The sequence below is a fragment of the Nestor notabilis genome, unplaced genomic scaffold, assembly GCF_000696875.1.
Source record: "Nestor notabilis isolate BGI_N333 unplaced genomic scaffold, ASM69687v1 scaffold14937, whole genome shotgun sequence".
Lineage (NCBI taxonomy): Eukaryota > Metazoa > Chordata > Aves > Psittaciformes > Psittacidae > Nestor > Nestor notabilis.
In genome coordinates, this window is record NW_009935233.1 from 1 (window position 1) to 27045 (window position 27045).

General features: G+C 36.7%; 1 protein-coding gene across 1 annotated transcript; it reads right to left on the reverse strand.

Moving 5' to 3' along the window:
• Positions 1-222: 222 nt before the first annotated feature.
• Positions 223-17072, reverse strand: LOC104399903 (HBS1-like protein; the record flags this gene model as incomplete). Its single annotated transcript, XM_010017749.1, has 10 exons — positions 17024-17072; positions 16775-16883; positions 10408-10661; positions 9765-9930; positions 8213-8330; positions 5443-5589; positions 4712-4786; positions 3842-3959; positions 3574-3642; positions 223-327 (listed from the first exon to the last, which is right to left on the reverse strand). Coding segments are annotated over exons 1-10 (1210 nt in total), but the record flags the coding sequence as incomplete, so codon positions are not given.
• Positions 17073-27045: the final 9973 nt, after the last annotated feature.

Sequence of the window (27045 nt, forward strand, 5' to 3'; positions counted from 1 at the left end):
CCAACCCTAGCTATTCTATGATTCTAAAAAATAATAATGCAAGATTTCACATACTCTTGATACACATATTTATACAGACACAGTCACATCTAAAGAAATCCGTTTTATGCTTTCACATTTTATGTTTGACAGTTAGTATCAGTTTGACAGTCTGTTACCATTTCAGTAACTGCTTCTAGCCTAGTATTGACTTGAAAGAAAACACGCTTCTGAAGAATGTACCTTTTGCAGTGCAAGTTTCATTGGGAGGCATTGCCAGAAGTCGTTCTCCAACTTGAATACAGCCTGCTTCTATTTTACCAGTGACACAAAATCCTGATCCTTGGTCTGTAATAAACACAGTAATAATTTCAAAACACTTGGTAATAAGGTTAATTTTCCATCACAGGTTAGCCCTGCAGCAATGCATAAGTAAGTTTTTAATATAATGAAGATGGGGTTTTTTCCTCCCTGCAGTGTTCTGTATTTGCAAGTTAGCCAGCTGCGCATCATAATGAAAACGAAACATTAAATTCAAAACCTTTAGATCTTATGTTTTTCAGAACTAAGGGAGAAATATCCTTCTTTAAACAAATGTAGGTACCTGAAGAAATATTTTTTAGATTTTCAGTATTAGATTAAGCCCCTTAATATATATAGCATTATATATATAGCATAATATATATAGCATAATATGTATAGCGACTTTATTTAATTCAGCACACACTCACTTCAATTACAGATAAAAAGCATACCACAGAACTTTCATAAAAATTCTCATGCATACAAATACAAATTCCTATGACATTTACTGTTTAACTGAGTCAGAATCCTACATGTTCTGTCTGCGTATTTACTTTTATTCCTGGGAAGTCAAAGATTGATTCAGTCCTATTTAATACGAGGACCTATTATGACTGTGTTTGACTTAAATATTTCTCCATAAAAGAACTGCAAAGTTTTTCTTCTTCAATGTCCTAATACTCTGCTCATTATTAGAATGTCAGTTATTTTTCACCAGATGTTCTACACACACATTTATGCATGTGCACCTTAAGAAATGCCTCATCTCCTTAACATATGTTTATAGGTGTGTTTAAAAAGAATCCTCTGAAGTGATTCTACAATGACATTTTCAGTACCCAAACAAAAAATCAAATATACTTTTTGCTGAACATTAGAATTTAATCACATGCAAGCATCTTAGTAGTTTGTGTGTCACATTATTTTAAAAGCTTCATTTAAAGCTGAATTCAAAAGAGCAAGCTCAAGATTTCAGGTCAAATACTACCAACTTGCTCTTTGCATTCATCACCATTATTGATGAATGCTTCCATCTATCTAGCTGTAAAAATACTACAAGTGCCTGCAAACTAATTTTCCTCTATTCATTCGATCGAACGAGATGATTGCAATCATGGACATGACATTGGATGTCAATAGAACAGAAAACTGGAGAACAAGATACTTGCTATAAAAAGAATCCCCAAGTCATGGTATAAATATCAACACAATATGGTACACAAAAAAAACCTGAAGCTGGCTCTGCAAGCACTTGCAGGCAACCAGAACCACGAAGAGGTTCCATGTTCCCAACTACAATCAAGAACCATTTCTCCTTTCTTCACAACATCACCAGCTCTGGCTTAGTAAACTAGTGTGGTGTTAGAAGCTTTGCCCTCTCCCCCATGCTGATTGCTTCCTGCAGTGTCAAGTTTCTCAGCTCCCCATGAAATCAATGCAAGCACAAAATAGACAGTGGGGGACAGAATCAGGGCATAAAAATGGCCTCATATCTGTGTATCATGATACTCAGGTTCTGCCAGGACATGTTTTTTGTCCTCAGGATTCGGCTGCTGGACAAAGCTTTTCTAAAGTCAGGTCAAGTCATACTCCAGGTAGCATTATAAAAGAGTAAGTGGGTACTGAAGGAAATTACAGGGACCTCTTGCATCAGGAGATAGTTTGCCTGGAGAGAATATTAGGAGGGCTATGGAGGACAACAGCTAAAATCAGGCTGAGGTAGATGAATCATATGTGTGAGTAACCTTAATAGAGAAAGGGGTTTTCCAAACTACGTAAGAGTACAGTCAGCACTCTCACTTTTTACACATTTCTATGGACAGCATGCACAGGCACTGGAACGGAGCTGAGAACAATTGTTGCTTCATGTACTTGCACCCACAGCTACTTCCTCTAGTGGCACCCCAGTTAATTAAGTTTTGAAATCACAAGGTAAGGAGGAAAAAAAAAAAAAAAAAAAAGCCTAAAAAACAAACAAAAGGCCAAATTTAGTGATAAACTCCGTATATGCAAATTGAGTCCCTCCCAAAGCCATTATTTTTTGTATACTTTAGTGAAGCAGATTAAATCAAAATTGCTCATTTTGTGAAACTTCGCTCAACACAAAAGCGATTATTGCAACAAAAAGTTGTGAGAATATTTCGAAAGATCTCAATCAATAATCCCAACACACCTTCCCACAGCTCACAAAATTAAAAAAAAAAAAAAAGAAATAAAAATTGCAGTGATGGCCTACATGACAAAACTAGTGGTAAAACACTAGGGTAAATTCTCATGCAAAGTTTCAATATTTAATGTTATCACTTGAGTACCTTAAGTCAGCTAACCTAGGGCATGTATGGCATCTAGTGTTTTCTCAAAGACCCACATGAAAATTGAAGAAAACTGATTTTTCCAGTTACAATCTGTATTTTGAACTGGTTTGCTTGTACTTCCTCTATAAGCATCCAATATATAAAGTACAACTTACTTTAAAATAAGAAATTCAATAATAATAATATTTGATAACAAATTTTTTACAACATTTCAAATCATGCTGTCATTAGTTTGCAACATTTGTCAAGGGACCTGTGGAAAGTTTCAACTGGGATGAGTGTTACAAACCCGATTTCTTCTAACTTACCTGTAAATGTCAATGTATTTAACTGAAAAAAACGTATTAAGTTTGCCATTAGGACCTTAAGGGCTCAAGGCAGCCTGGTTTTTCCAGACAATGGGAATAAGAACTGGTTGTAGGTACTTGCTGTCCATTTCTCTATTAGCGCTAGAGAATTGCTAGCTGCCTTTCATTAAATCCTTGGCTGGTTATAGCAGTCTCACCACTACTACCCTTTTCTTCCACCTCAACCCCAAATTTTTATACAAAAATGAGGGAATTTATCATTATTTACAGCTACAACAGCGGACATAAAATGAACAAGTCAAACTCTCTTAAAAACCACGAGTGGAAGGTAAAAGAGCCTGAAGTCACACTCATAAAAAGTTTGAGAAACATTCATGTAGACAAGAATCAGTTTTGGAAAAAGAAACTCCCAAATTCTGTCCCACAGAACCATCAATTCATTACATAGCCAATTAGCTGGTCATGCAGATTTTCTTCCTCAAATTGTTTTCCAGTGTGTTTCTCATTCAACAGTACTATCTAAAATTTGACAAAGAACAGTGCTTGAAAACTCACTATTCCTGTTCAAGACTACTGATACACATAAAGCATCTACTTTAAGTCTTATTTTTACATCATTTTTCAACACTTGTATTAAATATTGGTGAAAATATTTAAAAACAACCAACCTTTAAAAACATCAGCAACACACAACCTAAATGGTTTATCCACTGATCTTTGGGGTGGCTTGAAAGAATCTGCAAATAAATCGATAAGATCTTTTAGAATTCCTTTATTCAGTAATTATCTCAACAACTTCTCACCTAGGGATAAATCAACTATACTGCATTCCTAAGACTTTGTCCTGCATTTCCCCACAATAAATTTTTGGCATAGATTTTTACATATATTTGACCCAGATACATCAGTTTTTAAATGAAGAAAAATTGCACTCACCAATTTGCTCTAACAAGCTCTTTCCTTTATACCATTGTGTGAGGTCACTTATCTGACCCCTTGTAACCAGATTTTCACCACCAAGGCCACTTGTTGGGATATAAGCCACATCTGATTCCTAATTAAAAAGAAGTTAAACATATATTAACAGGATCTTCTAGCAGAAGCAAGAGATGAATTTTTTCCATATTATGCATCTAAGCTACAAAAGAACAGTTGGCACATTCGTATTTCCCCTGGAGAAGGCAGATTTCTCAGCTGATACATTTCCTTTCAGTTTACTTCTTGTTTGATCACAGTGCTCCAGCAAAGGGTTGGTAATATTAAAACACAATGATAGCAACATTAACAACTAGAAACTGACTTCAGGTAACAAACTCCAATTTTATATCTGACCGGCAAAACTTTGGTTTGAAATGCTGGTTTATGCATAGGGATTTCAGGAAGGCCACGGCTAGTCCAAATGAGGAAACGTGAGAAGAACATTCAAGAATGGCTAACGGAGAGTTTTCTTATGAGTTCATAATCCACACTGACACCTGCTTTGGTATAAAACTCTCTGTTATTCATGCAATCCTGAACATTAAGACAGATGATCCTTCGTCTGTTCTGCTTTACAGATGACAATCCCGAGAAACTACAAATGAGGCAAGTGCCCCAAAGATCCAACAGACCTAAACAAAGCCGGTGACGACAGAAAGAGTATTGACCCAAGGCTTAACATACATTCTACCAGTAAGAAAAGGAATCCGCTACATTATGTACACATAGCAGCAGCAGGAAAATGACACAAAATAACCTGACTGTAAGAAAATCTAGTCTACTCAAAAGCCTGAGCAAATCAACAAAGACCTCAGAAATTTACATTACCTTAAAGCCAGCTTGTTTAAGAAATTGGCCAAGTTTACTAGTAATTTCCTGAAATCTTTCCTGTTGCCAATTGACCTAAAATAGAAAACATATTATGATAATAAAATTGTAGATTTTTAACCATGACTCCAACATACAGCTGCAGTAATCAACTCTGTAGTATCAGTAGATGTTCTCCACACAGAGCAGCCAATGAATTTATAAACATGAGACTTCCAGGTGGTTTCATAGTTGGACACATAAAAGCATACATATTAACAATTACTGATAGTAAACAACACACCATTACTTACCTTCCAAGCCCCTTTAGTATGATTGGTCCTTGAACAACTCCTCTTTTTCTTAAGTTTACTCAAAATTCAGATTCAGCAAGAATATATACAGTATATACAGTAATAATCTAAAATACAAACTAGTAATACTTAACACACATTACAGGTTTAAATAAAGCTCTTGGGGTCTTGACCTGAATGACCACCAAGATGCCCTTGAAGATGCCACTGGGTTAACTGGTACTTGTGAAAATCTAACATAACAAGAAGGACCCCTACTCATTTTAACACCAAAATTATCCTGTCTGCTTTGAAAATACATCCATCAATAAAAAAAAATTGTCTAAACAAAAGAAACAGACCTGAGAATCGAAGAAAGACACAATATTGATCCTTAAACTTAGGGTCCACAATCCTAGATGGAAACCCTGCAATTGCATGAAAAAATTAAGGATGTACCTGGTCCATTTTATTGACTGCAACAGCTAGCTGCGTCACTCCAAGAGAGCGCACTAATAATCCATGTTCTCGAGTTTGTCCTCCCGTCTCAAACCCTGCTTCAAATTCCCCTCTGCTAGCATCCACAACCAAAATAGCCACATCAGCCTAGATTAAAAAAAAAAACAAAAACAAAAACAAAACAATCAACCAACCAATCAAACAATCAAAAGTGGTTATAAGAGGTGGAAATTATCTGAGTAAGTATGTCAATCAGCAACATTTCATACAAAACATCCTCTGAACTGGAGGAATCCTGATAAGCTTCAATTGTAACTGAAGCTGCTCAATCCTGAGTCATGGCCACTTTGGTGAGATATGGCATTATGTCACCTCATGTCATAACCCATCATTTTCTGTTAAACACAAGCCAACTCATGATTTTAGGAATCTATCCTCTTCAAACTGTCCACTATGGACGTGCTGCACAGACTTCAATTGAACAGAACCAATCTGTGCTCTGGAAGCTTAAGAACAGGTATGAACAATGTTCAGTTCTCCCTGCTTCTGTCTGGACACCTTCATAGTAAGTAGCTGTGAAAATTACAGATAAATCACCTCACTATACAACTGAAACAAATGGTCAACTGCATGTTGGATGTGGATGCTTCACAGTCCACTCAAGACACTGCAGAATGCCAAAATCACAAGGTGGTAAAGAAAAAGTAGCCTATTTTATAATCTAGGCAAGCTCTACCACAGCATTAAGAATAAAAAGGTATCACAGAGCCTACAGCACTGCATAAAAGTCAGCACAGGGAAAAAAACCCCACACTTTGCTGTTAGCCTTAACTGCTGCTAATATTTCTTCTACTTTTCCTGCTTTGGCAAGTAACAGCCAGGTAGACCATCATCATGTACCATGCAATGGCGAAGAACATGAATAGAGGTACTGCTGACAAGAGGCAGGTATAACACAATTTCATAGGACTGATGAGATGGACATTATGAAAAGAGAAGAAAAAGTGGTACTTTCACTCTTTCCTTATGCGCTTATGCTTCAGGATGCCAGGAGAAGGAACAGAGACAGCACACTGTCCTGGCTCTGAATTCTCCTCGCTTCATCCTAGGCATGAAATCCCCACGAGTCAGACAGAGACAGCACAACCGTGAGAACAGGAAAAGGATGAAGGATGAATCTCCCCACAGCTCTCAGCCTCAGAAGTGCACTGCAGTGAACTTCTCCCTCAAAAAAAAGGACATCCTGTATTTTCTAAAGTATAAAACTGTGCCTCAGGACTTACGGGAACTAACCATATGTATTAAAGGCTAGATCCTGGCCCTGATAAGGCTGATTTGCATTTTGTGTAACAGCAGTTGGGGATTCACCTCCTAACAGAATTCAGGCATCAGAGCTATTTCCATGTTTGCTTTCTTCTATGCATTGCTTCAGTGCTGAGTGTAGCTACTCTAACAGACAACAGAAACTTCCAAAGTTTCAGTGATTCCTTTACAGGCTTCAAAACAGACCAGCCCCTCACCATCCTGAGACCTAAGGGAACACAGATACCAAGTCTTATTTGGCCAGCCCTATCTTCTGCTGAACTGATAAAATTGCTGGTGGATTTGGAAGTCTTAACACTTCTGCCTCTATTATTTTTCCCCCAAAAGACAAACCAATTTAATTGAAGTTGTAAAGAAAATGGCTTGGTTGAGCCAGCATTTTCCACTGTTCTGAAACTAGAGACCTGCTTCTAATCTTAAAACTCCTGACCTTCCTACAAGATATGCTCCACAATATAGATGACTGTACAAGATCTACACCATAATTTGCAAACTTCTGACTATTCTGCAGCCTAACCACTGCGTTACAAGAACTTGGGGCAAGTCAGCCTTCCTACGGTATAGTTCATTATCTGCAAAATCATACTAACAGCATGATCCATCCTTACTGAGATCTAAAGATAAACCCACGTTTCAGATTGTAATGGCATGCACAAAGTAAAAACCTCTACACAGTAGCATAGCTTCAGGAAAAAAAAACAAAAAACCAAACCAAACCAAAAACCCAAACCACAAAACCTTTGATTACAGCTCTACTTTGGAATATTAATTCTACTATTTTAAATAGGGTGCCTTTAAGTGGAAAATTTTGATACATTTTATGTCATGTAACCGCTACTATTCCCCCCTTCCGATTTATTATTTCCATAAATTAAATAACTTATCTACATGAGAATGGTAAGTGCCATACTGAATTCAGTGGGCAGTGCCCAATACTGAATTTATCTCCTGTTCCTAAAACAAGCTGCAGCAGTCTCTGAAAATGTCCTACTGACAACACAGATGCATTCTGCATAAACTTTATCTACATTATGTTTTCACATTCATATAAAAATATATTGTTAAACAGATGCCTTTTGTTTGACCTTTCCAGATCTTTTTCGTTAAGCTCAAAACCACTTAGTCTTTACCTGCAAGGCTACTTCCACAGAACTTCTTGCTGAGTAAACATATGGCACATTTAAATAATTTTCAAAGCTCAACTCTGATGTTATCAAATTGTAACTTAGTATTCAAATTACTTCCCTAATAAAACTCTCTTCCAAAACATTAGTGTCCCACTACTGCCTTTAAACAAACACATTCTTTTTAAGTTTAGAAAATCATGAAAACCTCAAAGATATCTTAGCACCATCAATGATTTCATTTCATCTAAAGAAAAAAAAAAAAAGAAGAAAACTAAGTTTTAAATAATAATATTGGAAAAAGGGTTTTAGACCATCTCTACCTGTGCAGCTCCTGTGATCATATTTGGAATGAAGTCTTTGTGGCCTGGAGCATCCATCAGTGTAATTACTTTAGTCTTTGTCTCAAATTTGGTCATACCCACATCCATGGTCACTCCCCTTAAACAAAGCATACATGCAACGCACCATTAAAACTGCTTTGAAAGCTTCATAGACATACAAAGTAAGCTATAAAAAACACAATCATGAAGTTACATGCTTCATAGCTTTCATTTGATTTAGCCCACACAAAAAAAATGAAAGAAATCTGCTTGCTGGAAAAGCAGTAACTCTAGTCACGAAGAAACAAACATCCAGAATTCACAGTACTAACTCCAGGCATCCACAGACTATGTTCCAACAAGCACAGTGAGAACATGAAAATTGTACTGTGTATTTAAATCATTGCTAATTCTACTTTTAACATTTAGCTTTCCAGAAAAAGGCAACAGAATAATGGGAACATAGCCAAGACTAAAAAAAAATACAAGGTATGGGACTATAGGAATACAGTGACACATTTGCAAAGACCCACATGCAGAACTACTGATTATCAAATAGGGATCACAGTGGTTTGACTCAGTTCCACATCTCACTAACAACCACATGGCACAAGATTTGATTAGATGAATCCTATCACACATGTGGGTATCTTGGTTAGTCATCTGCATCTCCCTTCATAGATGATGAAGACTGGTACTTTCAAGGGAGAAAACTTCTCATGTTAGCCTAGCTACTTAAAATATGCTATTTCCAATGACAATATAAACTAACAAAATAAACCTTCCTTACTGCCTTACTCCATGTTTTTCAGCATCACTGTTCATTGTGAAGGTTATCTTTTCAACTGTAAGAGCTTACATGCTATAAAACCTCAGATGACAAGTGATTGTAAAAAATATAAACACATAAGAAAATACTTTTTTTATTATTTTCTGAATGCAGAATATCATGTCTTTAGCTTTATAATGTTCTTAGAAGCTCTTAGATATTTTAACTTGCTTTACTGCTTCCTCATTAAATACTTTTTCAATATGATAAAATTCAACCTTAAATTTCGTATTTCAAGTTATTACAAGCAATTAATGAAGAATATAAATTTATAAATTTTATATTCAACATAAGTCACATGATGAACTGACATTTCGGTACTTAGTTTATAATTCCGACACCCTTTCATAGAAATATTTAACCTAGAACTTTTCATAAAAAAAAAGCAAACTGGGAGAAATTTGCCAGCAATAAACCAGCAAGGCAGCTTTAAATGAACTAACTTGGCTACTAGAAGTGTTTTGCACTGTAGTCCTCCACTGCACTCCACAGCATAAAAATACGTAAAGAAATACTCAACTCCTTATTCACATTTCTTATAATCCAGAGAGGATATTACTTTTTTCTTTTGATAACAAGAAAAATATTTGCTAATAAGTATTGAGTAAATATCTTTAAACACTTAGGGTATTTCTACCAAAGCATTATTACTAGATCAGTATTTCCTAACAAATGCTGTTCTTTCAGAAAAAGAAGGAAATTCCCTTTGAAAGATATTTCTACCTTTCTCTTTCTTCACCCGTTTCATCCAAGACCCATGCATAGGCAAACGAAGCTTTGCCAGCCTTCTTAGACTCTTGTTCGTATTTGTGCATAGTTCTTTTATTCACATTTCCCAAAAGGTAGAGCAGATGACCCATTAAAGTACTTTTACCTGCATCAACATGTCCTATAGGGAGGGAAATAAATATTACAACAATTTTATTAATTGATGCATTTTAAACATAGTACAAGGAGAAATATACTACAACATGAAAATCACATGCACTAATAATCCTTATGCTATCCAGAGTCTCACAATCCTGTAAAACAGAGATACATAGAGAGTTTATTGAAACTATCAGTTAGCATGACATCTATACAGCACCTCCAAATTTCTACTAAAAAGAATACACTGACAGAATGAAACCAAACCAAATTACATTTTACTATATTGTCAAAAGGAAGCTAAGTCAACCTCATTGTCCTAGTCAAGGACATTTGAATGTGTTCCTTCCAAAGAACAAGTCAAGCAGATGCAACTAAAACTAGTGTGAGATCTCCCTTCCCTGTAGAGAGGATGATTTTGTTTCTGTATCACTTCACAACTCACTTAAGACAATTTTTAATCTCTACGTATGTCAAAAATATAATTTAACAATATTACCTATTACCACCAAATTAAGCAGTTGCTTTCCTCCTTGTCTCTTCTCCAACTCTGCTTTCACATCTATTTGTGGTTTTGCCTTGGCTGACTTTTTTACTGGAGTAGGCACTGGATTATGCTCTTCTGAAACCTGCACTACTTGCGAAAGAGTAGATTTTGAGACTGCCTCAGGTACCCCAGAAGTTACACTGGCGTCTTCAGTTGACAGTCCTTTCTGAGGTGTATTAGCATGGCCATTTTCTTCAGCAATCACACTAGGGGGAAAAAAAACCCAAACAAAAAACACAAGGAATGACAAAGAAGCCATAGAAATGCAGAGAGAAACTGAGTTTTCCCTTCACTATCATATAAGCCCCAGACAAAAAGAATGTGATAAGCCCATTAAGGTGGAAGTGATAAGCAGCTGGATACAAACTGCAGATACCAGCTCTGAACATCTTGTCTGAAAAGCACTGTGTACAAAAGCAAGATAAGAAATAATCTTGTAAAATACATGAAACAGATAAACAAAAGCTTCCCACAAGCCACTTTTTTAACAGAGAGGGAAAGGACAGTTGTGCAGAACAACTACAGAAAGCTGGTGGTCTGAAATAAGAGCCCAAGTCAACTTTGAAGCATCGATCCTAAAACAGCTTCCACATACACTACAAGTATTGCAGCTGAATGTAGCATATTCTACTGTGAGAAGAGCAATACAGCATAAAATGTAGATACTAAGCATACCTGAGCTGCAATTTAAGGTGCAATGCTTATATAGAGTTACATTTATCAATACTTAGAAAAGTAAAAATTGATAAAAACTTAGAGGTATCCAGGATCAGGGACTGTAGTGGTAGAACAAGGGGTAATAGGTTCAAACTTAAACAGGGGAAGTTTAGGTTAGATATAAGGAAGAAGTTCTTTACTGCGAGGGTGGTGAGGCACTGGAACGGGTTGCCAAAGGGAGTTGTGAATGCTCCATCCCTGGCAGTGTTCAAGGCTAGGTTGGACAGAGCCTTGGGTGACATGGTTTAGTGTGAGGTGTCCCTGCTCATGGCAGGGGGGTTGGAACTAGAAGATCTTAAGGTCCTTTCCAGCCTTAATCGTTCTACGATTCTGATTCTATGACTAAGGCAATTTGGATTCCCCAACTCCCCTTCTCTAACACCCTCTTCTCCCACACATCACCATACTAATCCTAAGAGTAAATAATCCTAAATATATTATTCTCTTACAGTCTCTTTCTCTCTTGTAAATGAGGATAATTTCCTAACTTACACAAGTGTTCCAAGAATATACAACATGATTCTTCACCTGTTATGACAAAGATGACCACTAAAAACATAGGCTAAGTAACATTTTCAAGAGAGCAAATGTTTTCTTGCTGCCTGACAGAGCTCCACGGTGAGGCACTAATGCAAACAGCAAGACAGGAATAGAAGCAGTTATTACAGGTGTGACAAAATTGTATCACAGCAAACTTCAATATACAGACCACTATTAATTGCATGAATATGTGGAAATACCTACAAAATAATATATTTAGAACTTTATCCAAGAAGAGCCTTCGTCCCATGGAAAACTGGAAAACCTTTCCAATGCAGTACCACCATGCTGCGGGCTGCTTTCTTATGGAATAGATTCATGCAGGCTCTCAGAATCCAGTGTCTCGACATCCAGGGTGAATTTTTCACTCTCTAGTGGTTTATGTATCACTGCTTAAGGCTCTCAAATAGTTTATAATCTGGGTGGTGCAAAGCAAAAGTGCTAGATACAAATGAAATAATGAGTGAAACATGACTCTAGCCAACATAACATTAGGCCTTGCTACTTTTTCAACGGTGCAATATTTGAACAGTGAGTACACTGCTCCACTTAGAATTTTACAGGTTTCAGATATTACCATGTTTTGGAAATCTGAAAACAACCTGTAGCATGATAAACTAAAACTTGCCATTTCAGAGGAGAAACATCAAAATCGATAGAGTGTATGATCTACTTACAAAGCATCTCTGATGAGATATTCAGCTTTTTGCTGACCAGTGTCAGGGAAAAGAAGAGTCAGTTTATGCTAGGTACCTAATGGAAAATGGTACAGATGAAATGTACAATTCCAGTCTCATGGAAGTATATGAAGACAGATGCAGCAGTAAGACCCTGACAGTTACTTATTCCTTATGGCAACCAGATGAGTAGTTTATTGAAAGCTTGGTAACAGCTCAGAAAACTGCAAAGGAGCTTCTTCTCTAACAGTCAGTGAGAAAATGAATGACATTGAAAGTGCTCTTCAGTAAGCCTTTTCCACTGAGATTTTTCAAAATTATTGAATTGAAAATTTCTGTCAGAAGACAGAGCATATAGTATAGCATATTAGTACCCAGTATGTCACTAGTGCAGGCAGTTGAGGCTATAAACAAGTCACCTGCATTAGCAAGCATCTTTGGTAGCAAAGTTCCAACTTGGTCTGGGTTATGTTGAACCAACATAGCAAGAAAAAATTGTATTTGGAGGAAGAGCACGTCCTAACCAATTCCTTGTGTCTTTGTATGAGAACTTGATGGAACTTCCAAGAGTGGTCTCAGCTTGCCAACGTCTGTGCCTGTCTGCCACATGACTGCTAGCCACTAATGTGGAGCCGTTTGATTAAGCAACTCTGCACTTCTCCGAAATGACAGAACCATTACGCACCTTGTATGTGTGCTGAAGTAACGTAATCAAGAAAGCTTGACCACCAGCAACTCAGGCACAAATGTCAAAAGGAGCTTACCACAGCTTTTTGTTAGGAAATCAGCAGACATACAAAAGCCTGGTAAGGTTGGCAAGGACCAACATGTAGTAAAAATTAAAATTGCCAGGCCAGAAACTTTCTATATTGTCTTGCCAGCAGGGACCATAAGAGTAAAGAGAATAAAAGCAATGGTTAGATCACTGTTTTCTGGGGAAAAAATAAGAAATACAACATAAGTTGTCATAAAATATGTTAGAAGACACTCAATCTCACATAATTATTGAAAAGTTCACACTACCATGCATTCAAAGAGGAACCTCAAAGTTTATCTGCTGAAGATCAACTCTGCATAACTGAGCTTTTAAACACCGTTTTCAATCTTGTATTCTGGATACTTAGTGAATTATTTTTATGCAACCGACTCTTTCGGAGTACTTACAGTCATTACAGGAATGTCTACATTTATTTCCTCTTTCAAAATTATTAATTATGTAATATTGATCAGGCTGGTTAAAATAATCATCCTCTTTTGCTCACAACTTCTTCTGGTGTCCTCATGATTTAAGAAAAAGCCTTGTAAATAGTTTTGCTACAGCATCAGTTTGTCAGAAGTGAGCAAACTCTATTCTCTGTAGACAATCTGTAGACTAAGAATACCTAGCAACAAAGGCAATCAATGCTCAAAGCAATTCATGACTTCTAATAATACATTCATTTTAAATAAGATTCATTTATTATTATGAGGTCATACCTCATAACAAGACTGAAGCATAAAGGCTAAATAACTAGTCAAAGAATGGTTGGTTATTTTGGCTAATTCTAGGTCACTGGTTTCAAAAACATGGTCCATGAGTTATCTTTAAGATCCCATAAAAGATGACAACAAAAGCTAGATCTTACATACTGAATAATCACTTTCTACTGGTGTCTGTTCCAACACCATACAGGTATTTGGGGGTGAGATTAAGGGCCAGTTATAGGCGTTTTAAAATCCAAACTGCTATGAATCATTTACAACACTGTGCTTTTGGTCAGTGATACAAACTATGTACTTAGAAATATTATTATAAACTTTCTGCAGTACATTTATCAGTGCAACAATAACATTAAAAAGGTACGAAAACAGTCAAAAGAACAAGCCTTTCTGAGGTGCTAATAAACACAGATTCATCCTGTTCCCTGACAACTCATCCTTATGCTGACAATATTCCACAAGGTGACTGCAGAAATAAAATCCCAACTGTGATAATCATGGAGTTGAGGCAGGGGTTCATGTTTTGCTTTGTTTTTTCAAGTTTAGAAACAAATGCGTACGAAGTCATTACAAGTTTGGATGGCAATGCTAGTGCTTCAGCTAACCACAGTACATTTAGCACAGACTTTACATACTGTGGAAAAGAGCTAGTCAAGCTACAAGTGCTAGGAGAGGAACCAGGAAAGCAAATGCCACTGTCCTACACAAAAGAAGGAAAAGTATGATGTAAATATGGTCAAGACCTCCTCCTCTCCCATCCATCATGTCAAGGTCCTAGTGTTTTGGCAGTGCCTCCACCATGGCCTGTAGGACCATAGAAGAAAGGAGGCCATCACAGACTCCTCAAGGCAGGGATCTTTAGACATGCCCAATAACTTTACAATTTAGATTGCATTTTCTTCCATATTGACTGATTGGCTGTGCTCCAGATCTCATGCTCTTTTACAAATCATTCCACTTCTTACCTATTCCTCCCACTTAAAGCTAAATGCCCAATATGTATCCAATTTCTACAACAACAGCGGCTTGTTCTAGATCAGTATTTCAACAGTACCACTAAGTAAGTGAGGTGAATTAAAAAAAACCCGATCTTTGTAATACTGAGGATTTATCTAAAGGGATTACCAGCAGGTCCTGAAGGCTTCATTTCTTTCTGCCACAAAAAAAAAAAATTATGTCACTTAACTGGAAGCAAACATGATACAAACTCTTTCAGGGCCCCTGAAGAGAAACGGTGGCTGAGAACTATGTTAGGGCCAACTACCTTTCCCCAGAGACTGAGTCATCACTAGCCTATCCAGGAATTACTCCATTCTATACATGAGGAAGCATTCTTATCTCCTCCTTCCATATGGAGAAGGCACACATACACAAGGTGTGACAACTGCTAAGTAAGTATAAGAGATACCTAACTCTGTATTTCCTCTTTTTTATAAACAAACATTTTAAATAGTCATTTTCATAGCTAAAAAATTCAATCACTACTATACAGGACTAGCTGGCAGATCTTTTTCGCTTACTTAAGATTCCTTCCTTCTTATAAGCTTCTACCCAAGTTAATTTAATACACAAAAGTCCCCATGAAAAACTCCTATTTATAGGAAGTGTGGTAGAAACATCAGAGATGATCATGAAATTCCTATCAACATCACAGCACCTTCATGTCCAGTTGTCACATCCAGTCACTGATTAGTAGAAGCAATGGTGGTGGTGGGGAAAGTTCCCTTTTATATATTGCATATCTCAAACAGCACAGAAAGATTTTGAAAGGCCCAGAAATTTTTCATTTGGAGCTTACTGCATTGAAGTAGCTCAATGAATGTCATGTCTCTTAGCAATGACGTTTAGCAGTATAAAGGGAATAATGACATCTGCTTCACACCTTGTGCTAAAGCTTAAGAGACTAAGATGCAACTGCTTGTTTTCACTCAATTATCAAACATGAACAACACCCTGTAAACTAAAGACCATCCTGCCCTCTTACTCCCAAAAATGCTTTCCAGATCAGGACTACCAATGCTGCAGGATGAGGTGGGGATGCTGGCACTGTTGACACTTGTGAATTTTTTTCCTGAGGATGAACTATGAAATTTCTTGCATGGATTAAGTGGCAAGATCTGGCTTCAAAACCAGAATAAGCACACCAAAGAAAGAAAAATCCATTAACCATTCTTTATAGAAAAACAGCCTAATGGGGAGGCACAGAATGCTACATGTAATATTTCATGGACTGTATTCCAAACACACATGCCCTGTCCTCATATATACCTGTAAGTATTCACTGCTGGCTGCTGTTGTAGGTAAGACTCAGATGCCCATTTTCATGCTCTCACAAGACATCCCCCTCAAAAGTTCCAAGTGAGGATAAAATTAGAACTACTGCTCAATCACTGTAATTTAGCTAAAGCATAAGGAGGACCAATTTCTTCTCTACAACAGTTGTACCCTGGACACCTGTTAAAGTTAATAAAAGCTGCAGAGGAAGACGAAGTTTAGCTATAAGTGATAGTTTTCCCCATAAATTATTCTTAAATGTATTACTTCCTTTGAAGAACAAGCAATTACAGTTAAGATTTATTGATTTCATAATTCCACTTAGAGAACTAAATTTAAAATAAACGAACCCCAAGAAAGTTCATTATTCTACGAAGCGGATGTTTAAATAATCTGACTACCTGATATCTCTCTGCACTATTCATAGTGAAAGGATTTGTTAAACTCAAAACGTGAGGTACCATCTTCTGAAAGTAATTCTGAGTCAAACAAGAAGCTGAGATGGTGAGTTCTGGTGAGTGACACTAAAACTGCTGTAAAAAATAGAAAAAAAGAAGAAGAAAACTTCTACAGGTGCATCAGTCTGAAAGAAGAGCTACTGATGTACCTTGATGTACGAGGGCTTGGCTTACCATGGAACTTCAAATCCCATAGACTGTTTCTTTCCAGACACTGTCATTTTGGTAATTTTTGGCACAATTTCAGATTCCATTCTGGCTGACTGGGAATCCCTTGTTTTTCCTAGTAATAGACAAAAAGTAAGTTTGAACTTAAGGTTGTGACTAACAGGTGTTAAATATAAAGTTTAACAAGTTACATTACTTATCTTCAACTCAAAGATACATTACTTGCATGTATTACGTTTATTCAAAATAACCTACCAGCAATATTTACACTGAAAATCTCATCTGCATCTCCAAGCATCCACATGATACCTACACCATTCAAGAGCTCCACTCCCAGCAGTTCTGCAGGATGCCAGAAGCATTTCATGCAATACGAGGATAAGCAAACACTTTGCAGCTGCTCACTAGCTGATTAATTCTTATTTAGTTTTTCTTTTGCCTTAACATTTTTGAGCCTCAAGTCTATTGTAAAAAAAAGGCTACCTTGGGTACTGATAGCAGCAGCACATGCTACTAGCAGGCCTTCACTGAAACCTGGAAACAAGAGTTCTCTTTTACTGAATTAGGCTGAAGAAGCCAAGCAATACCCAAAAGCTAGCTAATTTAAAGGTTATTTAGAAGTAATTGCAAGAGCTGAGTAACTTAATTACTTTAAATGTATCAAATTTTACCATAACTTAATTGAAACCACAGTTAAAATAAGGTTCATTCTTAATTTTGTGAAACTAGTTTCAAAACTAATTGCACTGCACCTTGTGCTCTGAATGATATTATACACACAGGAAAGCAAGACAATAACCTGAATTCAGAATTATGCTGCAAGTTTTAAACAATCTTCACCTACAGATGTATCAGAAATCTAGAAAAATGCCCCTTCTCTTCCAGTAATAGACCAGTTTGGCTAGTCACTAGTCAAGTGAATACTTATTTTGAAGAACAATTTAATCTTTTAAATTTTTCAGATTACTATTGTAAGATAAACTGCTGGAGTCATTTTGGTCCTATTCATTTAGGTTAACTCTTTATTGTGTTCTGAAGTATGACGGCTATACCTTTAAAACCACAGAATCACACTGCTTTATATATAAAGTTGCGGTCAAAGCTGCTGAAGATTTCAGGTAAGGAAACAGAATACCACAGACATATCTGTAATAGACAGCGTACCAGAGAAGCTGTTGTGCAACTCTTTGTAAACAATGACACTACAGACTAAGACATTCTTATTTAACACAAGACTCCATCTTCATCTCCCTCATTTGCCTTATCTGCTGATACTCATTTTATTTATATACCACCTGGAGATCTCTGGAACAAATAGTCTACGCATTATTAATAATTGCATACCACGTGCACTGTCAGTAAGGAAAAACAGTAAGAGAAATAAATGAAACAGTACATATCACTGTTTACAATAATCACAGATTATGTAACTGACAAACAAATAGTAAAGATTCCAAATAAAAATTCTCAGATCACTGAACAAGGACTATAGTAAAGCACAAAGATTTTTGTTTCACCTTCAAGCTCCTACATAGATCACCTACAACATTTTTTTCAGTAAGTAGTTAACCACTTGAGTTACAGTAAAAATTACAAGACTTTTGTTACCAACTTGGTATGTCTTTTTCCACTTCAATTGAACAATTTTCAAGCAGCCACCACTTTCAACTGCCAGTTAAACATGAATGCTTTACATATCATTTGAAAAAAGAATTATATTAATTCTCAGAAAATACCATGTTTGAAATCAGGCTGCTAGCAACTAATAATTACAGAAAATAAAATTGAAATGAGATTATTTGAAAGAAACCAAGATAACAGTTCATATCACATAACCTGAAAACAGTTTGCAATCTATTAGCAATATTTGCTATGTATGATCCAAAATCAAGTGTCAAAAGGTTTTAGAAAATACATCTTCTTTAATCAATTTAGAAATTAAGTTTTACTCTGTACAAATACATTGGAGTGTTTGATACTGATCCAAAGTTAAATGTACAAGGACACAAAATACATTCAACAAACTAAGTATCTGACACAGGAAACACAGAAATTTTAAACTAGACATTAGGAAACACTAAAAGCTGAAAGAAGATACAAAAATAAAATAACAAAAAGCAAGAGAAAGTAAAGTAATTGTCCATCAACAGCACTGACATTCTGGGTGGGGAGGCTTATTTATTTATTTTTATAAAGCACTAATACGTCAGCATAGGCGAAGTGATGAAGCAGACCAGGATCACGTAAAGGCAAACCAAATCATGGAAGATAATCCTGGAATGGTGGCATTCAAATAGATGCCAAGAATTATTAGTAACACTACTGACGGAAGCTTCAAATTTCATTTTCTGACTTCAATGGACAATAAAATCAAGCAGCACATCTGAGATAAAAAACAAGTCTGTCTTTTGTGCACTGCAGGCACCATTAAAGATTAATATTCATAGCCTTCATTACAAAGAACACAAGGCTGGGAAAGGAGCATGCTTTACTATCTAATCTATGGGGCATGGGAGAAAACTTCATGATAAATTCTTATCTGCTTTAGCAGGCAAAGCAAAATCTATTCAGCACTTAACAGATCATATGCAAATCCTTAAACTGCACCTTGGAACTAAAAGGAAGTCAATGCACAATGCTGATACAATTCTTAAAGACTCCTTAAGAAACAAGCAGAGTATCCTATGGCAACTGAAGTGCACTAGAAGACTATAAAAACTGTAGGAGCAGTAATCCCCATCTGATTAGGACAAGAGCAGCTCTGAGGAAAAATAACCTCTGAAGAGAAAGAATATACAACTTTTTGCCAAGAACAGATTCATAGAATTCTTCATGCCTATTGCCATTTGGACGTTCTTAAACACATACCCAAGGAACGACAATACAATTCCTAAATCAAGAGTACATACAGAAAGAAAGACAGATACATCTTTCACAGACTCCTAAAAAAGTCCCAATGCCTCCTTGTTACATTTCGCTATTCTAGTATTGCAAAAAGTAAAATTAAGAGTGGATCACATGCAAGTAAATGCACTGATTGGCCAATGGTGTCAAAATGCAGAGAAAATATTACTAAAGAGGACACTCCGTAAAAATTCTGGCAATTCACTAACTTAGCACTGTAACTAATTAAAGGAATTTTCCTTCCATGAAAGGAGAAAGTATACCTTCATAAATTACAAAAATAGAAAGGCGCATCAGTATGATAGTTCTCACAATTCAGAGTATCTAAAGAACAAAACTCCTAGCCCATTTTAAGCAAAGTAGTTTTCAGACAGGTATTTGGAATTCGGACTGCATTGACATCGGAGTTACTCTAGCAAGAAGTGAAACACTAATAAAAAACAGAATATGCCCTGATGCACTTTGTCTCAGTATTCAATTAGGAGAAGCCTAACAACAAACGGGACAGATCTGCACTGCCATTACTCCACTACAGCTATAGCAGCCTGCAGTAACTTGACAAAGTTCTTTTCCCTTGATTATTATTCTTCAAGGTTATTAGAAGTACAACCCCAAAATCTCATAATAATGAAGTATTTGCAGACTGATAAACAAGACACAGACACATATATGCAGGAAGCAAGTAAAACATAGTGACAGTTTTTAAAAATTAAAACTGTCTCTCTGGGTGCTCAACCTGGAATTGAGTAAATGTATGGATATAGTCAGCAACCTTCCTTTACTGTAAGCAACTCCCTAGATTTCCTTGGTAAAATTGGTTGTAAAGAGTACCTGTAAAAGATTTAAATAAACAAATCAAAATACTATTTTGGCTTCTTTATCATACATAACAGGCTTGAAGTTCTTTTTTCAGTTTTTCTTCATTTATATACTTACATTGAAAGGACAGGAAGATAAAAATTGGGTTTAAATTCTGTAGGAGGTATGGAAGTTGTGTCAGTACTTGGAAGAGTTGGTTATCCATTTACTCTGTTCCCAGATAGTTTAGAGATACATAGAAACAACAGGAGTCTGTTAAATAATCACAATCTCAAAAAAGACATGTTGGCATAAAGTGAAACAGGGATATTGGTATATTTGGATAAATGTATACTAGCAATGAGTATTTAAATCCACACTGACTTTGTTCAGATGGCCACAACTTTTTAACAACAGTAATAAAATGCCATCATTTTCAATTCCTATCACAGAGGCTTCTCCTACCAATTTGTCTTCCCCTCAAGGAGGAATAGTAAGTAAATGTAATGGCACTGAAACTATAAGCTCAGCTACAACACTGCACAGAGAAGTCTGCTTCTGATAAGATGAACCACAATTTTTAATATGCCTGAATTCAGCTTGAGAAACAAGGACGGAAAAAAAGCATGTCTTGAGTCCATGTTTTTTCAGATGGCAATCCCACAGGAAACAACTACTAGCCGTGTAACAGCACTGGCAAAGGAAGACACCTCCAAGGGAATTATATGCAAATTAACTGCAGCCAGATGGCAATTTCTTTTCTTTAAAGCTTTAAGACATTTACATGCTTTTGAAATTCTTACTTGCTTTACATGGATTCTTCTATTTTCAAAAATGGTATGAGCACTTAAAGAAAGCTGCACACTATTTCAATTTTGAATGGGGCTAGAAAGCCTAGATGTTACTGACACTAAATAGGAAGAATTAATTTACTTAAGCAGGATCCTCCTACCACTGTCTAAACCAGCACTGCCATGGAAAAACATGCATCTAACACCATGCTTTCTGAGCTAGTAGATAACAATTTGCATTCTTTACTCTGCTACAGACTTTCTATATAACCACAAGCAAGCCACTTGCACCTCTGTCTCACGATTATACAGCAACAGCCACCAACTGCATGAAATTAAAAATAACAGTGCACTGGTTTTGTGCACCATGTCAGGAGCTTGTTCCAAGTATGTTTTGTGATTCACTGATAAAAATTTTTTTTTTTTTTTTTGCATACACTACTGGCAGTGCAACTATTGAGTGTATTAGTGACACAGAAGCATAGAAGAGAGAGTTCTGTCTGAAAAGATTTAATAACTGAGGCCTCTATAAAGATAACATTTCCCTTCCTATAAGCTGTGCTGTGATTTAAAACTAAGGCTTCTAGCCCTTAATGAAAACCTTTCACTTGCCTTAAAAACAGTAGAATTGGATTCTTCTCCATCAAATTTCATATCACATAGGAAAAACAGTAACACAAGGAAATATAAAAGTTTGTCAAATTAAACAGATGAACTATTTGACACTCAAATTCTACAAAATGCTACAGGACATAGCAGCAACCTGCAGCGCAGTTTAGTGAAGTCTGCCACAGATCGCACTGGATCTTCAGTGACAGTGATACTGAGTATTAGTATTATCAACACAAGATTGTGCTGGGAACAATATCAGAAGTTCAGGACTCTCAACCATGTCCCACCAGTACATAACACAACCACTGAACTTAAAAGATCCCAGGTTTCCTAAGTTTACACAGCTTGCTAACCTTTAAGCCATTCCATCTGCACGTAATTTGCTGCGTATTCATCCCTATAGCCCATCCCTTAAATTTCTTTGGATGTAACAGATCAGTGACAAAGTCTGCTGCACACATGAGAAGTAAGCTCAACATACAAAAATCCTTTATTATGCAAATATATAAAGCAATATGGGGTATCTGCGAAAGGAAAAATTAAATTATTAGAAAAGTCTCTCCCAAACTTCTACAGTCCTAGAAAGCAGCCCTCCAAGGAGCACCTCTGATAGTAGAAACACCTAGTTCTAATAAAAATGTCATGTGAAAACAAATTACAGTGAAATGTTACCTCAGTATCTAAAGTATACCAGTTCAAAATACCCATTTTGGAAAATGCATGCCATTATATTATTATGAATTGCAATATACAAATGGATGCTCCCAAGCATCCAAAGAACTTATGAAAATAATGCAACAGTCCAAAATAGAAAACAGAAAATGCAACTTGCTAAGTCACCTCCTAGCACTAAGACACAGACATTCTAAAGATGTTACTGAAAACATTTCTCCAAACAAGAACTCTGAACTTTTTCTTTTTAAAAGAAAGGTTATTTCCTAATAGAAACCAGAGTCAGGGGCTTTCCAGGTAACTTTGTCTTGTTATATTACCTTTTCTGCAAAGTTTCAGATGGTGAATATGACTTTTTTTTTTTTTCCCATGAAACTGGCAGTAGGCATTTTCACTGAAAAGTGCTGAAAATAAAAACATCTATTTGCACCTGACTGTAAGAATTTTGGTTTGTTTTTAACATTTGATATAGCAGGAGGTAGGAGGGATATAGCAGGTTGTTGAGTGATCTCCAACATAGAATCATAGAATGGTTATGGTTGGAAAGGACCTTAAGATCATCTAGTTCCAACCCCCCTGCCACGCGCAGGGACACCTTGCACTAGACCAGGTCACACAAGGCTCTGTCCAACCTGGCCTTGAACACTGCCAGGGATGGAGTATTTGTAACTTCCCTGGGCAGCCTGTTCCAGTGCCCCACCACCCTCACCGTAAAGAGCTCCTCTCTATCTAACCTGAACTTCCCCTGTTTAAGTTTAAACTTAACAACATTACCCCTCGTCCTACCACTACATTCCCTGATGAAGAGACCCTCCCCAGCATCCCTCAGGTATTGGAAGGCTGCTATGAGGTCACCACACAGCCTCCTCTTCTCCAGGCTGAGCAGCCCCAACTTTCTTAGCCTGTCCACGTAGGCCAATTCTTTGTGGCCTTCAACACACAAACAGCACAATAACTTGCTACCCTCAAGACTGAAGTTCCAGAAATATTTTGTTTCACTATATGGCAGCTGCAAAAACTGCCTGGGCACAGCAGGCACAGTGAGAAGGGCTGGCAGCTCTGCCTGTTACAGTCAGCTGGCACTTCTCATTGCTCAGGCTGCACTTTCAATGCTTGCAACTTTTATTTCGCTGAACTCCTTAATACAAAAGTTAATTTGTTCAAGTGAAGTACCTGACTGAGGTTGAGTTTTTACAGGGAGAACAAGGAAACTGGAAGAAAAAAGATCACACACAACTATTTTCAAAAATAACACCTGAAGAAAATACTATTTGCATAAATTAAATCCTTCAAGTGATCATTTTACCTTTTGAAAATCCACTAATTTGACCTTCGAGAAGAGTGTGCACATGTTCTTATGACTTAAGTTTTAACAACTAGATCCCCAACATATTTCATGAACACTCAGTATGTAGCTGCTGTGGCTATTTTTGACTAGGCTGGACTCAGTTGTGTCACCTAAAAGCAAATCCCTCTCCTGGGGTCTCCATAGTTTCCTACCACAGCTTACTACCTGGAGGCATGAATCTGCCTCAGATAATCATAAAAAGTAACAAAAACAGTGGGTATAGTGAGCACTGGCAATTAGTAAGACAAGCAGATTATGAAGGACAGACAAGGACTAGAAGAAAGAAAATCAATAAAACAGAAGATGAAATAAAAGCGACAGTGACCACGAAAACACTGACAATATTGTTAACCACCTAACTTGGAGAAAAACTGCATCTAAGGAGAGGGATAAAGTAAGAGACTGCATACTCAGTGACAAGTTACATGCAGAGCTAAACATAAACAAGGGAAGAAGATAAGAACTGAAAATGAACACAAATTATGGGTAGAAAAAAGTGAACATGGAAAATAATCACGGTCAATATAATAGTAAATTGGTAGGTAACTGGGAATGGCTAGATCAGGGATTTGGAACTATAAAGTGGAAAAAAATAAACTGCAATGAAAACTCAGAATGACACGAGGAAGTGTTTACGGCAAAACCAGGAATTAAACAAAAGAAAAATTTAACATGACTAAACAAATTAGAGGATGAGAAGGACACAGACATTAACATTAGATTAGATTGAAATAAATGGGGTGAAATGTGTTATAACAGGGCAGTAACACATTTTCTTTCCTGTCTGGAACTCAGCAAAAATTTCTGGACTCTCATTTCTCTTGCTGTCAACATTTCCTCATCAACTGAAGCCAAATGATATAGAATACAGCAGTCAAAGGATAACAAATGTTCAGCTGGAATGGTCTTTCCAGAAATGCAGATAATTGATCTAGTTTACATTCACAGTTAATGTACTATGGGAAAGAAAGGCACTGCCACTGTAGCAAAACTCTTAAGATTTCCAGTTTCACTAAGCCTACACCTCCTGTGTAAAAGAACGGAGATCTGCTGTAGCAAAAGGCGGACTGGAGAGGGTGTCTGTTTTATTCTAGAGATTACACAAACGTCAGCTGCCTTCTTTTGATGTTTCTGATACGTAAACAGATAAAGGTCCAATAGGAATTCACAATAATCAAAACAGTGACTTTCTCATCCACGTTTTAACGAATGTCCCTACAGTATTCCTCATGCCTACTGCTTATGCTTAAAAGGGCTAAAATCCAGCCCTTCACATAATCGTAACTTAGCACAACTCACCCTGCAGCTAATGAAGCTTTATTTCATGGGAGGTGTATCACTTTGCACTCTAGCAATGTCAATGATGCCCCTCTCAATCCATAACTGAAGCAACAATCTGCTGTAAAAATAATTTATTAGACATTTGCAGTTGTTTTGTAACAGCACCTTTACTCTCCCACACATACACAACAGCAAGTCGTTGGTGGTATTCTCTAATTCAACGAATTTTTCTTAAATGACTGTGAATTGTCTTTCACTGAGATTCAGAAAAAGCTCCGTCTGGTATTTCTGAAGTGCAACTTCCTGCCATAAATGGTCATGTAAAGAGCAGAGTCAGCACTATGGGCAAGATAACTGTAGAAAGATAGCCCGTTTAGCCAGTCACTTAATTGAACAGAATAAACAGAATGCATGCAAATTATCAGAATTTCTGTTAAAACTTCGGCCCAAAATGAGTATGTAAAACTGAAAGTACAATATGTACATTCTATTACAACCATATTGAATGTCCAAAAATAACAAGACAGCAATTTCATATTTAATTCTTATCTAATACTGTAATGCCAGAGGATGGTGCTATTTCCCTGCACATCATCCAGGTAATTCAGAAACAACCTCACGTCTTTGACATTACCTACACAAGTATCTTTCTGCTGATCTACTGCAAGGACTTCAAGACATTTTACAAAAGAAAGCTTTCCTGATCCACAACTTCTGTTTATGCACTAAAATTACTTCAGTATGAAACAGATGTTCAAATCTAAGAAAAGCATACCAAAAACCTGACAGTCCACACATTCACTTTTTTATTTCTCTGAAAGGTTAGCCATATGTAAGAAAAATACATTCACTCAATGCCTCTCCATAATTTCAAGGATGGCAGAGCAGATCACAGTGTCACAGCATAGAGCATGTTTCAGAATGGAAGATTTGCGGCTTCAGAGGACCAAAACAATAACCTCATCATTTATCAAGAATTTATCAGCTATTGAAAAAGCAGTTTAGGGACTTATGTGCGATGTGGTTTCAAAGAATCAAAAACATTCAACAGATTGAGTATGGTTTAAAAGGTGGAGGAGGAGCTGGTTAAAAAAAAAAAAACACCACCAAGGTCCAGCAGCACAGCAATTATTGAAAACACTATGTATACACACACTCACCTTGACTGTAAATTGAAACACAAATGTATTTAATATCAAAAAATAGGAATTGTTCATGAGTCAAGGGAGACAGACTCACTGACTGACACTGATTTTTGTATTTCTGCTTGCAAGGTCATGGTAATTAAATAGCAAATCCTCAGAAATGTCCCCATTCAGTTTGTGTTTCTTCTCCGTAAAGAAACGGACATATTCTACTTACGTATTTTACAAAAACTCAGCCAAAGACTCCAATTTTGAAAGCTTTATCTATAATGAAGATGAAGGCAAATGACAGTATGCATTAGAATTTCATTAAAGATGGCAGGAAATGGTGGTATGTGACTGCCAACAGAAAAGGGATTGAAAAAATGGAAGCACATTATGCGGATCAGTTCATATTTCAAGAGTTTTACTTTGCACTGGCAACAAAACTGACTTCTTGAATCATCCTTGCCATGCCCACCACCTCCCACTCAGAAGAGGTGGGGACATCTTCCCAAACCAGTAAGTTAGGGCACTTCTCTGGGACCTGGTAAAATTATGTACAAAGTCCTTACTATAACTAACCAAGCCTTCATTTTTGATACAAATATTTAAATACTATTTAAATTCTTAGTCCATAATCATTGTGGAGACTTGAACTCAAAAAGAACTGCTTCAGTTCATTGGTACAAAGACAAATTAAGTTACAGAACTTTTTCTGCATGAAGCATATTATAAAATTAATAT